Source organism: Acomys minous (genome assembly GCF_964271855.1).
Source record: "Acomys minous genome assembly, chromosome: 9".
Taxonomy (NCBI): Eukaryota; Metazoa; Chordata; class Mammalia; order Rodentia; family Muridae; genus Acomys; species Acomys minous.
In genome coordinates, this window is record NC_140490.1 from 59950805 (window position 1) to 59968025 (window position 17221).

Consider the following 17221-nt stretch of genomic DNA (forward strand, 5'->3'; position numbering starts at 1 on the left):
ACCTAACTGACAAGCACCTTACAGTCCACAGGCTGCTCTCCACACTGGGGTGATAGTTCACACCTGTAATCCCAGCATTTAGAAGGCTGACAGGAGGATTGTTATCAACCTGAGATCAGCCTGAGCTATATAGTGACTTCCAGACAGTGAGTGGAAGCCTGTTGAAAACTACAACAAAATCCCCAAACAAATGAAAGACATTCAAACCTAGTTGGAGACTAATAAAAAAATCATTTGGCTATATGACTTCCAAATGAATGGTTTTGCTGTAAAGTGGATAATAAAAAGCAAGGGAAGCAGTAGGACTTACACAGGTTTGAATCAGATGGTTTTGCCCTCTTATGACCAGGTATTCCTGAAAAAAATCTCGAGTAATAAAATTATTCCAATTTAAGTTTCAAATAAAAGTATAATTTCAACAGTAAAGAAATAATTTCTACTCAGGTTATGAAAGCTATCATCCATGTTTTTGGCACAGTGGTATCTGCAACCTTCATGGTCCTCCCTCCTCTGAGCATCTGTCTTCCCAGGTCAAATTACTGTCTTGGGGTGGGAAATACAAATGTCTTTTGAGCCACTGAAGAAAACATGATAAATAAAATATATTGCAAAGAAAGCAGCACCTCTATTGTGCTCTTGAGAAATACATTTTTTAGTTTTTTTTTTAAATTTTTTTTTTAGTCAGACAATTTCCATATTTCCTAGTACTTTTCTAGCGTTTTTTTTTTTTTTAAGATTTCTTTATTCGATATACAGTATTCTGCCTGCATGTTACACCTGCAGGCCAGAAGAGAGCACCAGATTTAATCGTAGATGGTTGTGAACCATTATGTGGTTGCTGGGAATTGAACTCAGGACCTTCAGAAGAGCTGGCAGTGCTCTTAACCTCTGAGCCATCTCTCCAGCCCTCTAGCGGGTTTTTGACTGTCACAACTCAAAAGGCAAATGACATAGTAAACTCTGTTGTGACCTTAAGCACAATCCTTCCAGCTCCTTCCAGCTGGGCTTCTCCTGAAAGGTCTTAAGCTGTTTCCTGTGTGCGCTCTGCCCTCCTCGTCATCTCTCCCCAGGCCTGACGCCCACTCAGTTTATCGTTTGTGTCTTAAAGGTGCCGAGAATGCATTGCACACTCCCTGCCACCCACCCCACATCCTTTAACTCTCTTGTTTATTTTTGCTTTTAGCATTACATTTCAATTTTTATTCTATTTCATAGAGTATACGGTGTATTTTGATCGTATCCCCTTGAATTCCTGATGAACAGCTTTGCTCATTTCCCTCCCAACTTCATTTCCTTCTCCTTCTCTTCCTTCCTTCTTTTTCTTTTTCTTTTTCTTTTTCTTTCTTTTTTTCTTTGTAAGCCACTGAGTCCAATTAATGCTATCTATATATACCTGGATATAGGGTTTCCTTTGGCTCATAGGCGGTCTGCCAGGTAAAACTCCCTGATTCTCCCTCCTGAGCAACCATCAACTGCCAGTACTATATTTTCAGACCATAATACACACTCTCCAACCCCAGAATTTGGGGTAAGTGACATCTTCATTGATGCCGGATGGACAGCTAAAGTGTGGGGACATCAAAATTAGAGTGTGCCTTATGGTCCAATTGCTGTCCCTCCAGCTTCATCAAAGAAGTCACTTACTCCAAAAGTGGGAGGAAAAAAGTGGATCCTATGGCCCCCAAAATACTTAACTCCTCCTAGGCTCTTCTCTTGTCCCTGCTGGAATGGTGACTGGCTCTATCTTGAATGTATCACCTGCAGGCAGTCAGCTGCTGAGTTCATAGATGCAATGGTCCTGTTGTGTCCAGAAGTCCCTGTGTTGTAGCAATCCTCTGGAAACTCTGGCTCTTACATTCTCTCTGCCCCCAGAGAGTGGATGAACACTACTCCCAGAGGCCATAGGTTATCAAAAGAAAACCTAGTGCGAGGTATGGGATACCTTCCTTGGGGTTGCTAGCCACGGAGCTCCCAGAGTCTCTAAAACGATACAGGTCTTGCCATTGCTCCTGGCTGCCCACCAGAACTCAATGGAACGATCCTATGGCTGAAGTCCCCACACAGTTTAGTCTCACAACTTGAAGCAATCAAGCTGGTACTGATGTGGAAGCTTTCTCCATGCTGGGTAGCTTTCACAGTACCAGAATATTCTAAATAGGATGCTGATAGAGATCCCATTTAGTGTTCTCCATAGTCTCCTTTTAGCATTGTACCTTGTATTTTTTGTTTGCTTCTTTGTTTCACTTTATAATTTGTTCATTTGTTGCTGTTATGCAAAAAGCTGGCTTGGTAATTACACAAGAGTCAGTGTCTTCAACAATTCTGAGTTAACTGCTGCATTACTGTTGCACAAAGGCTCATCGACTGCAGGTGTCCATCTGGTAAACACTTACCCACTTCAGCAAGTCTTTCTGTAATAATAAACTTCTGTTTATCAGAAAGATTTTCATTTTCTAGAAAAACATCATGAAGTTGATTGACAAGCAGTGTAGCCTCATGTCCTTTATCTATTAGGTCCTTTACCACAACTTCCAGTTTGTCAAAAGAACCACTGTGCCATGTGGGGACATTTGCATCAATGGCTGTAGCTGCTGTTATCCCAGCAACGTCTGTGATCACATCTTCCATGATGTCTTTCCACCTGTTAGTCAAGAAATGTAATGGCTTTCTGTAGATCTCCTTATAGTTTAACAAGATAAGCTATTTCCTCATTGCCAATTTTGACATTTTCCTTCTGGACAGTATCCAGTCATTGCTTCTGTGGAGTCTTATCTGACAGTGGCTTGAAGCAGAACTTTGAACATCTAGAAGTTTGGGGTTCAATTATTCGATGGACATAGTTACAAATGAGGCAGAATCTGGTTGTTTTTGACTCTTTCTCCAAGGTACATCTTAAAGTTGCCTGAGCAGCCAAGATCATAGATTCCACATCATCCAGAATTACAATCTTAAAGGGAGGACATGGCGTCCCATCTGAATGACTTCTTGACACAGTTAACTAGGCAAAGTTCTTCACTTTCTCTAGGACTACTTCTATTCCATATTCATCAGATGTATTTAACTCAATAACTCTTAATGAAAAGAGTTCACACCCAAAGAATTCTGTAGCTCCTCTCAAAATTGTGGATGCTTTGCCTCTTCCAGATGGCTGACAGAACAAGAGGTTAGGAAGATCATCAGCGTCTTGTAAAGACACTTTCAGCACTGCAACCACTTCTTCCTGGAAAGCGACTTACTTCATACATTTGGGCAATAATTTTCTACCAAAGAACTGGTTTGACTTTCTTGGTTTCTCCACTGCTTCTTGTAGTGGCAGGTATCACCCTGGTCCTTGGTCAGTTGTGGCTTAGTACTGACAGATGTGCCCTTTAGAAATGCCTGCATAGTTTCTCCTCAGTTGCTGCTGTCCCATGGGTCTGTACCTAGTTTGTTTAGAGAATGCTTTGATTGTGACCAAGTTAATTTTGAAGTCTCTGTCTCTCCCTCGCTCCCTTCCTCCCTCCCTCCCCATGTGCGGCCCATATGTGTGCCTGTGTGTGCATGCCTGCAAGTGTCTGAGCTCAGGTGTACATCTGTATGTGTGTTACAAATGGTTGAAACTTGGATCCTATGTGCGGTAGACAAGCACTTACCACTGTATTGCATTCCCCTTCCGTGCCTTTTGTCTTCTCCATCCTCTCACTGTTGCCTGGCCCTCATTCCTCATCATCCCCTGCCCACACTAACATGAAGATGCTTCCAGTACAAATGCCTGGAGACCTAGGCTATAAAAACCCCTGTGGAGAAGTAAGAGACTCAGGAAACTAATGAGTCCCTGGTGACTCCTCCTGTTCTTTTTTTTTCTTTTTTGTTTTTTGTTTTTGTCCCCATACCTCAAACCCACCCCATCCAGGGTCCACAGGGCTCTCTCCCAAAGATAAGTAGACCTAGTTCATCACTAAATGAGGAAGAGAAGAATGGAAAGGGAAGCAATACAGAAGACCTGTAAGGGACAGCAACAGTAACCTGTATCCTCTTCATCAGAATCTAGAGACTGTTTTGCCAGGCTTTATAAAATGGCCAGCACAGGGAGCTGGGAGGGGCAGGGAGATGAGCGCAGAGTGTGAGCTTCATAGATAGAAGCTCTGGGCCTAGTCTCTGGGGTTAGAGGCAGAGATTCCCAGCCCCATCTGCTCCTGACCCCAGGGATTTCCTAAAGAGAGGGAAGAAATGGCCTAAAAGCATTTCTAGTGGTGCCCAATGTGAGCACAGTAGACAACTGAACCGCAGGTCTCAGTCACATTAACACCAACTCTATTTACCCATTGGGGAAGTTCACCAACTGTGTCCTTGTATCACTTCCTGTAAAAACTGGCTCCTTTTGACTGCCATGGTGTCTTTCCTTACAAGCCCCTAGAATCCCATAAAAGATGACAGATGTGCTTGAGCAGCCTCATGTTGAGGAATCTTTCTGTGAGGATGCTGGGCCTCTGCATTATTAGCCTACAGGATGTGGAAACATTTCCTTAAGGAAATGTACTAAAGCAGACAAATCCTCCTGTTGTAGTGGAGGCATTTCCCATGCTTGGACGTGCCCACTGGGCATCATGAAGCAGAGTTGCTACAGTGACCTACAGAATACCTTCGCCCACAGATGTGACAATGATATAAGCAGACAGCCAGAACTATAGTAATGGTAACAGGGTTAGGAGGCTCACCTGATATCTCTGCTGTCTTCAGATGTATGTAACTGGGCTCTGTTATATGTAACATGTTTGAAACCCTAAAAGCATAAGAATCAGTGGACATGAACACAAAGGAATTCTATGCTGCCAGGGAAAAGAATAAGGAAAATCTCTGTTTCATACTAGAGGAAGCTCTACCCCCCTCCCCGACCTCAGCAACTTACAGAATGGTTGATTGATCACAGAATGTTTGTTTTTTAGGAAATGGGAAATTATAGATACATAAAGAATTTTAGTATATCTAAATTCATCCTATACACCCAAAGTAAGTTAAGCCAAGCATATCAGCATTCATATCAAGCCTTCATATCAGCACTTGGGAGGCAGAGGCAGGTGGATCACTGTGAGTTTGAGGCCAGTTTGCACTACAAAGTGATTCCAGAACAATCAGGGCTAGACAGAGAAACCCTGTCTCAAACTAATACACCAAACCAAAAAACAAAACAAACAAACTAACCGCCCCCCCCCAAATAAACACAGTAAAGTTTGGTGGAGGATCCAAGATGGCGGCGAGCAGTGTGAACTGTGTTTGGAAGCTCCAGTGAACAATTCAGGGAATTGCACAGATTTCTGAGCCAGGAACACCAAGGTCCCCACACCACAGCAGCAGGAGTGCTCCACAGTTCAGAGGGACCAGGGTGCGGAGGACCTGTGTGCCCCTGCAGAACTGAGGAGCACGGATTTTCTTGGATCGGAGCAGCAGTGGCAGAGGCAGCAGCAGCAGCAGCAGCAGCACACCAGCGACACAAGCACTCAGTTCCACTGGAGGCGCTAACTCAGCTCAGCAAGCAGTTCTGGGGTGCTGACACAGGCTGAGGTCAGCACACAGATTCAGCCCAGAGGCCCTAGCTGGACTTGCCAGGCAGATTGGACCCAGAGACTCTGGCTGAGCTGTGCGCACAGGCTCGGTGGCCCTAAGACTCTGGCTGGACTATCCACGCAGTTTAGGCCCTGAATCCCGGGCTGATCTCAGCACGCAGTATGAGTCCAGAGTCCCTGGCTGAGCTCGATGAGCAAATCCACCCCGGAGCCTCGGGTGGAGCTAGGCGTGCAGTTTGAGGCCAGAGTCCCTAACTGTGCTTGGCAAACAGATTCATCCCAGAGACTCTAGCTGAGCTTTTGGCACAGTCCCGGCTATAAGACTCTGGCTGGACACAGTGTGCAGTTTGAATACAGAATTCCTGGCTGAGCTTGGCAGACGGCTTGGGACCTGAGTCAATAACTGACCACAGCACGCACTTTGGGCCAAAAGCCCATAGCTGAGCTTGGTGTGCAGTCCCAGCCCAAAAATTCTGGCTGGAGCCTGTGTGCATTTTGGGCCCAGAATCCCTAGCTGACCTTGGCAGATGGTTCAGGCCCTGAGAATCTAGCTAAGCTCGATGCGTGGTTCAGGCCCAGTATCCCTGGCTGGACAGGCAGGGGACCCAGAAGGCTGTGGATACCTTGGCCTGACCCAGTGCTCATTCAGAGACCCAGAATGATTGCAGGACCCACAGCCCAGGGGTGCTGAGGATCACTGGCTGTGAGAGCCCAAAACGACAGGGCTAACCTCCTGCCTTCCACACTAGTGAAGCATCAGAGCTTCCAGCCTATGTAAATCTTGAGAAAACAAGTGAATTTATCATCAGACTCCCTCCATCCAACTCTAGAAGCTACCCAACAAAAACAAAGATGGCAAGATGTCTAAAGGACAGTGTAAAAGCATATGCAAAAAACCCCAAAACAACATGGTGTCTCCAATTTCCAGCTATCCCAAAGAAAACAACCCAGAGAACTCAAATACAACGGAAATACAAGAAAATGTCCTCAAATCCTTGGTAATGAGGATGATAATGGAGGAAACAAATAAAATTTGTAATCAAATGCAGAAAGACACAGCCAAACAGGTGAGAGACATAAAAGAAGCACATAGAGTGTAACTGGAAAATTTCAGGAAAATGCAAACAACCAGATGAAAGAAATAAATAAAACAGTTCAAGCTTTGAAGACCTATAAAGTGGCAATGGAAGAAACTCAGGAATATACAAAAAAATCAGATGAAAGAAATAAAAAAATCAGCCAAGATCTGAAGATGAAAATGGATTCAACGATAAACACACAGACAGAAGAAAAACAAGAACGTGAGACCTCAGAGAAGAAGGCAAACAACACAGAGCTGAGCTTTTCTAACAGAATCCAAGAGATAGAAGAACGAATCTCAGGTCTAGAAGATAAAATCACAGATCTTGAAGCAACCATTGAGGAAAATGCCAAATCTGGAAAACTCCTGACACAAAACATCCAAGAAATTATGGACACCATGAACAGAAGAAATCTGAGGATAATAGACATTGAAGAAAGAGAAGATATCAGACTCCAAGGCCCAGAAACTATTCTCAACAAAATCATAGAAGAAAGTTTCCCCAATCTAAAGAAAGAGATGCCTACCAGAAAAGAAAAACTGCCCATCACATAACAATCAAAACACAAAACATACAGAACAAAGAAAAAATATTAAAAGCTGCAAGGGAAAAGGGCCAAATAACATTTAATGGCCAACCTATCAGAATTACACCCGTCTTCTCAGTAGAGACTATCAAAGCCAGAAGGGCCTGGACAGAGATCCTGCAAACCCTAAGAGACCACAGATGCCAGGCTAGATTACTTTACCCAGCAAAACTATCAATAACCATTGATGGAGAAAAAAAAATATTTCATGACAAAAACAAATTCAAACAGTACCTATCCACAAATCCAGCTTTATAGAAGGTACTAGAAGGAAAACTCCACCCCAAAGGGTCAAGCTACAACCAAAACTACTCAGGAAATAGATAACTATACCATGGCAAAAACACAACTACACAAACGCTCGACTGGAACCAACATGAAAATTAAGACTCTTAACAGTCAGTGGTCATTAATATCTCTCAACATCAATGGTCTCAATTCTCCAATAAAAAGACACAGACTAACTGAATGGGTGCACAAACAAAATCCAACATTCTTCTGCATTCAAGAAACACATCTCACCCATAACAATAGGCATTACCTCAGGGTAAAAGGTTGGAAAAAATATTCCAAGCAAATGGTCACAAGAAGCAAGCAGGCGTAGCCATTTTAATATCAAACAAAATAGACTTTCAACCAAAATTTATCAAAAGGGATGAGGAAGGACACTTCATACTCATCAAATGTAAAGTCAACCATGATGACATCACAATTCTGAACATCTATGCTCCCAATACAAGGGCACCCACATTTGTAAAAGATCTGCTAAAAAGGCTTAAACCACACATCGATCCCCACACAATAATAGTGGGAGACTTCAACACCCCACTCTCACTGAAGGATAAGTCATTGAAACAGAAACTAAGCCAAGAAAGAACATCATTAACCAATGCCATGGGTCAAATGGATCTAAAAGATATCTATAGAACCTTTCACCTAAACAAAAAATAATATACCTTCTTCTCTGCACCCCATGGAACCTTCTCCAAAATTGATCACATCGTAGGTCACAAGAAAGCCTCAACAGATACAAGAGGATTGAAATAATACCTTGTATCCTATCAGATCACCATGCTCTTAGGCTGCAATTCAACAACAACAGAAATAACAAAAAGCCTACACGTACGTGGAAACTAAACAACTCTCTGCTAAATGACACCTGGGTCAGGGAAGAAATAAAGAAAGAAATCAAGGAGTTTCTGAAATTCAATAAAAATGAAGGAACAACATACCCAAATTTGTGGGATACATTGAAAGCAGTGCTAAGAGGAAAATTCATAGCACTAAGTGCCTTTAAAAAAAATTAGAAACATTGCACATAAGCATCTTAACGGCACAACTGGAAGCCCTAGAAAAAAAAGAAGCAGAAACACCCAAAAGGAGTAGACATCTGGAAATTATCAAACTCAGGGGTGAAATTAACAAATTAGAAACTAAAAAAAAAAAAACCAGTCCAAAAATCAACAAAACCAAGAGTTGGTTCTTTGAGAAAATCAACAAGATAGACCGTTAGCCAAACTAACTAAAAGGCAGAGAGACAGTATTGAAATCAACAAAATCAGAAATGAAAAGGGAGACATAACAACAGACACTGAAGAAATACAAAGAATCATAAAATCCTACTTTGAAGGCATATATGCCACAAAATTTGAAAATCTAAGGGAAATGGATGATTTTCTTGATCAATTTCACTTGCCAAAGTTGAGTGAAGAACAGATAAACAAGCTAAAAGTCCCATTTCCCCTACAGAAATAGAAGCAGTCATTGATAGTCTCCCAACCAAATGAAGCCCAGGGCCAGATGGTTTCAGTGCAGAATTCTACCAGACCTTCAAGGGTGAGCTAATACCGATACTCTTCAAGCTACTCCAAAAGATAGAAATTGATAGAACATTACCAAATTCATTCTATGAGGCCATAGTCTCATTGATACCCAAACCTCACAAAGACTCAACAAAGAAAGAGCATTTCAGACCAATTTCTCTTATGAACATCGATGCAAAAATACTAAATAAAATACTTGCAAAACAAATACAAGAACACATCAAAGATATCATTCATCATGACCAAGTAGGCTTCATTCCAGGCATACAGGGATGGTTTAATATATGGAAATCCATCAATGTAATCCACCATATAATCAAACTAAAAATAAAAAAACCACATGATCATCTCTTTAGATGCAGAGAAAGCATTTGATAAAATCCAACACCCATTCATGTTTAAAGTTTTAGAGAGATCAGGGATACAAGGCACTTTCCTCAACATAATAAAGGCTATATATAGGAATCCAATAGCCAAAATCAAAGTAAATGGTGAGATACTCAAGGAAATTCCTCTAAAATCGGGAACAAGGCAAGGCTGCCCACTCTCTCCATATCTCTTCAATATAGAACTCAAAATTCTAGCCAGAGCAATAAGACAACAAAAGAAGATCAAGGGTATCCAAATGGGAAAGGAGGAAGTCAAATTATCCCTATTTGCAGATGATATGATAGTGTACATAAGTGACCCTCAAAATTCCACCAGAGAACTCCTACAGCTGATAAACACCTTCAGCAAATTGGCTGGATACAAAATTAACTCAAAAAAGTTTGTAGCCTTCCTATACACAAATGACAAGCTTGCAGAGGAAGAAATTAGGAAAGCCACACCCTTCACATTAGTCACAAGCAATATAAAATATATAGGAGTTATTCTAAGCAAGTGAAGGACTTGTTTGAAAAAATTTCAAAACTCTGAAGAAAGAGATTGAAGATGACATGAGAAGATGGAATGATCTTCCTTGCTCATGGATCAGGAGAATTAACGTTGTAAAAATGGCCATCCTACCAAAAGCAATCTACAGATTCAATGGAATCCCTATCAAAATACCTACACAATTTTTTTTAAAGACATTGAAAGATCAATTCTGAACTTCTTATGGAAAAACAAAAAACCCAGAATAGCTAAAACAATCCTGTACAATAAAAGATGCTCTGGAGGAGTCTCCATACCTTATCTCAAACTGTACTATAAAGCAATAGTAATTAAAACAGCGTGGTACTGGCACAGCACAGGCTGCTAGATCAGTGGAATCGAATCGAAGACCCAGATATGAATCCACACACATATGGTCACTTGATTTTTGACCAAGAAGCCAAATCCATTCAATGGAAAAAGGATAGCATCTTCAACAAAGGGTGCTAGTCTAACTGGAGGTCGATGTGTAAAAAAAATGCAACTGGACCCATATTTGTCACCTTGCACAAAAGTCAAGTCTAAGTGGATTAAAGACCTCAACATAAAACCAGAGACACTAAGTCACTTAGAAGAAAAAGTGTGGAAGAGCCTGGAACATATTGGCACAGGAGACAACTTCCTGAACAGAATAGCAACAGCTCAGGCCTTACTGTCAACAATTAATAAATGGGACCTCATGATGCTGAGAAGCGTCTGTAAGGCAGGAGACACTGTCAAGAGAACAAAGTGACAGCCTACAGACTGGGAAAAGATCTTCACCAACACTACATCTGACAAAGGTCTAATATCCAAAATATATAAAGAAGTCAAGAAATTAAACATCACCAAACCAAATAACCCAATTGAGAAATGGGGCTTGGAACTAAACAGAGAATTCTCAACAAAGGAATATCAAATGGCTGAGAAACACATAAAGAAATGCTCAACCTCCTTAGTCATCAGAAAAATGCAAATCAAAACAACTCTGAGATTCCATCTTATACCCATCAGAATGGCTAAGATCAAAAATTCAAGCGACACCACATGCTGGCGAGGATGTGGAGAGAGAGGAACACTCCTTCATTGCTGGTGGGAATGCAAACTAGTACAGCAACTTTGGAAATCTATCTGGTGCTATCTCAGAAAAATGGGAATAGGGCTTCCTCAAGACCCAGCTATTCCACTCCTTGGAATATACCCAGAAGATGCTCCAGCATAGAACAAGAAAATTTGCTCAACCATGTTCATAGCAGCCTTATTCATAATAGCCAGAATATGGAGACAGCCCTAGTGTCCCTCAGTAGAAGAATGGATAAAGAAACTGTGGTACATATACACTAAGGAATACTACTCAGCTATTAAAAACAAGGAATTCCCGAAATTTGTGGATAAATGGATTAAACTAGAAATGATCATAATGAGTGAGTTAACCCAGAAGCAGAAAGACTCAAATCGTATAGACTCACTTAAATGTGCATATTAGCCCAAGGGGCATGTTCCACGAAAGCCTTCACTTACAAGGAAACTGGGACAGAGGGGAGGACATCCTATTGGGACTCTAGATGAGAGAAGCATGGGAGAATAGCAAAGTAGAAGGATCCAGAGGATCCTAGAAACCTACAAGTAGAACATTATGATAGGCAGATTTGGGCCCAGGAGTCCTGCTCAAACTAAGGCACCAGCCAAGGACAATACAGGTGGTAAACTTTAAACCCCTACCCAGATCTAGCCAATGGAGGGGACATTCTCCACAGTAGAGTGGAGAGTGGGATATGACTTTCTCATGTACTCTGGTGCCTCCATTTGACCATGCTCCTGGAGGGGGAGACCTGGTGGCACTCAGAGGAAGGACAGCAGGTTACCAAGAAGAGACTTGATACCCTATGAGCATATATGGGGGGGGGGAGGTAATCCCCCTCAGGAACAGTCATAGGGGAGGGGAATAAGGGGAAAATGGAAAGGAGGGAAGAATGGGAAGATACAAGGGATGGGATAACCATTGAGATGTAACAAGAATAAATTAATTTTAAAAAAAGGAAAAAAAGAAAGAATAAAAAAATAAACACAGTAAATTTTGAAAAGGACATGCTGCAAAGATAAACTGGAATAAAAACAGGAGTGGAGGGGCTGGAGAGCTGTCTCTGAGTCTAAGAGCAGGAACTGCACTTCCAGAGGCTCAACGTGCAGTTCTTAGCTCACAGCTTCTATAACTCCAGCTCCTGGGGACCCCATGCTGTCTTCTTCCATCCCAAGGCACTGTGTTCATGTACACAGACTCACACTAGATACAGCATATGCACACAGTTCACTAAAAACCTTAAAACAAGCAAAACCCACAAAACTGGAGAGGACCAAACGAAGCGTGGGATGAGGAGGGAGCTCCAGATGCTCTGAGCATTCCTTTCTTTCACTACTTCACATGTAAAAGTTCACAGCTGGGATGGCCTCCTGGTTTTCTACTGACTTATACTAGGTAGAGGGGTCAGGGGTGCTGGTTAACTCTTTATAAATCAGGAGAGCCTCCACAGGAACCATCTCAAGTAAATGTCAGCAGGGCATTGTTGGGAGCCCTAGGTGAAGGCTAAGGGTGAAGGAAACAGCAAAGAATCTGGTGTTTCTCGAGTTGACCTGTCCTAAAAGATTTAAAACCTGACCAGAATTCTGCCCACCGGGTCCTCTTGCTTCCTCGAAGGAAGGCAAGATAGCAGACAGGGTTTTCAATCTCATTTATATAAAATATCAGCACCTCTGAGTCTGACTTTTCCAGTCTGGATTAGTGGAGTCTTGGGACACAGGAACTGGCCACCTGTCTTTATTTTTTGTTGTCTGCTGAACAAGTCCTGTACCTCAAGCCCTGGTTGTTAAAAGTCTTTTTTCCCCTCCCTCACTTTAAATGTCTGTTCTGCTCCGTTGCTTTTTGTCCAGTAATTGATGGCCCACTCTGGTGTCCTTAAAGCTGTCATTCAGTCCCCAAAGGCACAGGAAACAAGCTGTAGGAAAGCACCCATAGGGTGCTGCCTGACTTTGATAACATCCCTGCAGTCCAAGAGCCTCTGCCTGGTCCTGTCCTGGGCAGCTGGCCCAACCAGCAGACTCCACCCACCTCCCTGCCCCTCAGATATTCCAGCTTCAAGGCAATGTTTCTGCCTCTTAGTTGCCACTCTGCTTGCAACAGGCCAGAAATCCAAGTCTGGGGTAAGCTCTGCTGTAGCACAGGTGCTGGGGATGCCAGGAGCTAGGGATGCAGGCTCTGGAGAATCAGGCAAGTGGGTGTGGCTCAGGGTAAGAGCCCAGTGGGAATGGCTCTGGTTCCCTCTGCTGCTCAGTGGCCTCAGCAGGCTATGATGTAGCTGGGTGAGTAGCTTGTAGTCCTGGCTGGCTGGTGGCATAGCAGTCCTTCCAGATCCAACAGTGTCTTTGGAGGAGACTGAGGGCAAGGGATGGGGGCAACAATGAGCTTGCCTGGCTGCTGTGCTGGGGTCCAGGGCTACTGGTGACCTACACATGCCTCTCAGTCAGGAGTGATCCAAGAATCAGGCTGCTGACACACTGTTTTGTACATGTGGACCTGTGAGGACAGAGTGTGGGACAGAGAGAGAGGCCAAGGGTTGGGTGCTCTGTGTTTGTTTTTCTGTCTGGTGTGTCTGAATCACCCAGAGGCGAGGCCCAGGCTGTGCTGGGAAGTTGTGGCAAATCCTCAGCACCCTGGAGGCCTGAGAATATAGATACTTGTGAGAAACAATACCAGATCTTTGAAAATACTTTCCCATTAAACTTGAGCCAGAAGAATTGCCATTAGATCTGGTGTCTGTCAGACTAGGAGGAAGGGCACAGGCAAAGCTCTGACAGGGTTTCTGTGCCAAATGAAACTGGCATGTAGCTTGTTTTTTCCTTCCTTCTTGTTTTGTGGACCCAGAGCCTTACTGTGCTGAGGAAGTTCCCTGTCATGTGTCCCAGCCCTGGGCTTCCTCCTTTCCTTCCCTTAGATCTGCATTGGGAACCAGAAGTATGGCCAGCTAACACTCGAGTGGTGTCAGTAACACTGACTGTGAGGGAATCTGGGGGAGGTGTGGCACTTGTCTTTGGCCTGCTTGGGAGGCAGTTGCTTGTGGTAGGGCTCTTCTGCAGGCTGCCCATTTCCTTCCTCCACTGGATTAGGACTTGGGTGTGGGAGCTGATGTATTAAGTAACCATGGTAAATGTATGTGATCAGGGACTGTAGTGCTGGGGCCCATGGAGTGACTGCTGTTATTAATATACATGTGTAGTGTCCCAGGGTTTCAAGGCTGCCCTGAGCCATCATATCCACTATCATTAGTGTCATCACACAGAGATGGTGTGAGCTTGTGTTTCCCTTCCTTTTTGTTTTGATGGCCTCAGAGCCTTATTCTGCTGAGCACTCTTTGGTTTGGGTCATTCTTGGCTCCGAATGCCAAATTTATTTGCCTCCTCATCCCTGCATGTCTCCCCATACCATCCCCACACATGAATTTCATTTTTACATAAAACAGCAGATAGAAATCAAAACTGGTAGAAAACATTGTGGGAGAACTGAGATGTGTTGTTGCACACCTGTAATCCCAGCACTCAGACGCTGAGGCAGGGGAATGAACATTTGAAGCCAGCATGAGCTGTCTGCACACACACACACACACACACACACACACACACACACACACACACACACACTTTTTCCCTCTTCTTGTTTCCTAAGCAGTGTGGTGTTCCGTGTTAGAAAGGTGTTGGGCTGTGTGTTCCCTCAAAATAAAGGAATCAATAACAAAACAAGAATATATTTCATTATGCACGTGGTGGCTCATGCCTTTAATCTCAGCACTTGGGAGGCATACACAGTATGAGTTTGGGGCCAGCCTGATATACAAAGTGAGTTGAGGACAGCCAAGGCTACACAGAGAAACTGTCTAAGGCAAACAAAAGCAAAAAACAGGTGTTTTTAAATAGCCCAGGCCATATGATACAGGCAAAGAGTCTGAGCTGTACAGTATTCTTACAGCAAGGGTCCAGGAGTCCTGTCACTAATATGGACATTAAACACTAGTTGGTATAAAACATCCATTCAATGAAAGAGTAGTATGACTGAGGCAGATGTGAATGCCTCCAAGTGCCAGTGGGTCTCAGCAGAGTCCAGGGAATGAGAACTTGCAGTGGTGGTCTAACGTAAACCATGGCCCATGTTAGCGCTCCCCCCATACCTGTGTACGCATGTGTGCACATATGCTTATGTTGTGTAGGCTTGCACGTGGAAGTCCCAGACCAACCTCAGGTGCGAGTCCATCCATGCCTTTCACTTTGCTTAGATAGGGACTCATACTTTGCCACTTCCTTTGCTAGGCTTCTGCCCTGTGGGAATATCTTCCTGATAGTCTTCTGTTTCCACCTCCCATCAATGTCTGCCATCTTGTTGGGCCTACATGGGTGCTGGAGCTTCAAACTCAAGTCCTTACACTTGCATGGCAGACACTCTATCCATTGAGCCATTTCCCTAGCCCGGCAGCTGTGTTTTTAAAGCAGCACCAATACTCAATCTGTCCGCCAAACATTCAGAGTTAGTACTTTACAATCGCCCTGAGAAGAAACCGAGAGGGGAACCATCCTGTGGCCTTGGTCTGAAGAGTTCAGCACAGTATCCTCTTGCTGCTGTAAAGCCAGGATATCTGAGACCAACAGCTTGGGGCAAAGTAAACAATATAAAGAGATTCTCTGTAGTCATGTGAGGATAGTTTTGTGCACCAAGAAGAAAACATGTCAGTTTATTGGAAATTTTTATCAAAAGGCTTGAATCTGTGAACAAGTTGAAGTGAAGCAAACAAAATGATTTAAAGGCACAAAAGATCTCAGTTGTGTTTAAACTCCTTCTAGGGATGCTAATGCTGTGCCATGTATTTTCTTCTCATCCCTACATCTGGGTACCCTTCCCCTTTTTGTAGAGTTCCTTCTGTTCCCCATGTACTGGTTTCTAAACATGAGAAAGACCAGGCACTGGCCTGAGGTAGCCCCAACAGTCTGTATCACTTTCTGCATGTGACCTTTACTCTCCAGGCTCTTTGCCTTTGTGTTGACTGAGCCACAACATCACAGTGCAAGTGAAAGTCATATGTGGCCTCCATATCAGCCTGTGTTTATGTGATATTAATTCCTTGTTCCAGGCTCGCCATCATGGATGCTCTGCAGGAAGCAAATGGCACTTTTGCCTTAAACCTTTTGAAACTACTGGGTGAAGATGGCTCCAAAAATGTATTTTTCTCACCCATGAGCATCTCCTCAGCCCTGGCCATGGTCTTGATGGGGGCAAAGGGAAGCACTGCAAGCCAGATGATTCAGGTAACCAGCACCATTTCCCAGCAGCTAAGCATCATTGACTGTCAGTTGAGCTGGTCCTCCGCATTCTCAATCTAAAAAAAAAAAAATAGTGAGGAATAAATGGGAATGCAATGACACGGAGTTATTGTTGGACACATTATACCTGTTAGGAGTCTATCACTGACTCACTGGTGCTCACAGTGTGTATGTGAGGGTTAGTGCCAGTAAAAACACCACAAGGGTGGTACCAGTGTCCCTGTGATCCCTACTTTCTTCTCTGTAGCCATAATGAGTCCCAGCTTTCTCTCAAGTAAGGCACTAGGACTGGTCTTGTGCCAGGACCTAAAAGTTTCTTGCAAAATGGGGTCAGCCTTGGCTGTGAGCCCAGGACAGATTCATTAGGGCTCTTCCAGGTTGGAGTGCTTTAGCTACAGAGGTGCATGAGCTGCAGAGACAGGATGTCCTGGCAGAAGATGGGGAGGCCACCTTGGGCTCAGCTTTGCATTCTGGGTAGTTCTTGGCCATACCTTTCCATTTTTACAAGATCTAATTGTGCTTGTTTTCTCAGCCTGCCTCCTCATTGTGAGCGTTAGGGCCTACAGGCTTGCCTTCAATGTTAAACTGTCTTTCTTTCACTTCCAAGCTATTGCAACTTCTGACAAGCAGTTCATTTTTTTCCTGTGGGAGCAGCTGAAGTCACTCAGTTAGCTGTTCAGCAAGCTTGGAAGTCTAAGGAGCTGTGTCTAATGTCTGGCACCTAGGTGTTCACTATTGTTGGGGTCTTGCTTCTGTTTCAAGCAGCTTTACGTGGTGGCAGTTCTTCCAGGATTTTCCATGTGGCCTCCTGCAGGATGGCTTGGACTTCCTTCTACCACAATGGCTAGGAAGAAGAGCACCAATGTGGCAGCAGCCAAGGCCTTTTAAAGCTCAGGCCCAGCACAGGGTCACTCTCTTTAATCCTGTGCTGAG

The 17221-nt window shown here is 43.6% G+C and overlaps 1 protein-coding gene and 1 pseudogene across 4 annotated transcripts in view; one reads left to right on the plus strand and one right to left on the minus strand.

Moving 5' to 3' along the window:
• LOC311605701 (serpin B6-like) overlaps positions 1-17221 on the plus strand; it is a 48999-nt gene that overhangs the window by 18460 nt on the left and 13318 nt on the right. Inside the window, exons 1-2 of one of the 3 annotated variants that reach the window (XM_084796429.1) lie at positions 13032-13126; positions 16099-16273. The exons of 1 other annotated variant lie outside the window; for it this stretch is intronic. In XM_084796429.1, the coding sequence (XP_084652555.1) occupies positions 16109-16273 (165 nt within the window). In that variant the 5' untranslated portion in view covers positions 13032-13126; positions 16099-16108. Of the gene's footprint in view, positions 1-13031; positions 13194-16098; positions 16274-17221 lie in introns of those variants that run through there. One more of the 3 variants, XM_084796430.1, reaches the window with a different exon arrangement.
• The window catches only part of LOC311605707 (replication factor C subunit 4-like), a 42723-nt pseudogene continuing 27815 nt past the window's right edge, over positions 2314-17221 (minus strand). The window contains exon 3 of the transcript XR_014783661.1: positions 2314-2973. The product of XR_014783661.1 is annotated as a replication factor C subunit 4-like (transcript). The remainder of the gene's footprint in view (positions 2974-17221) is intronic.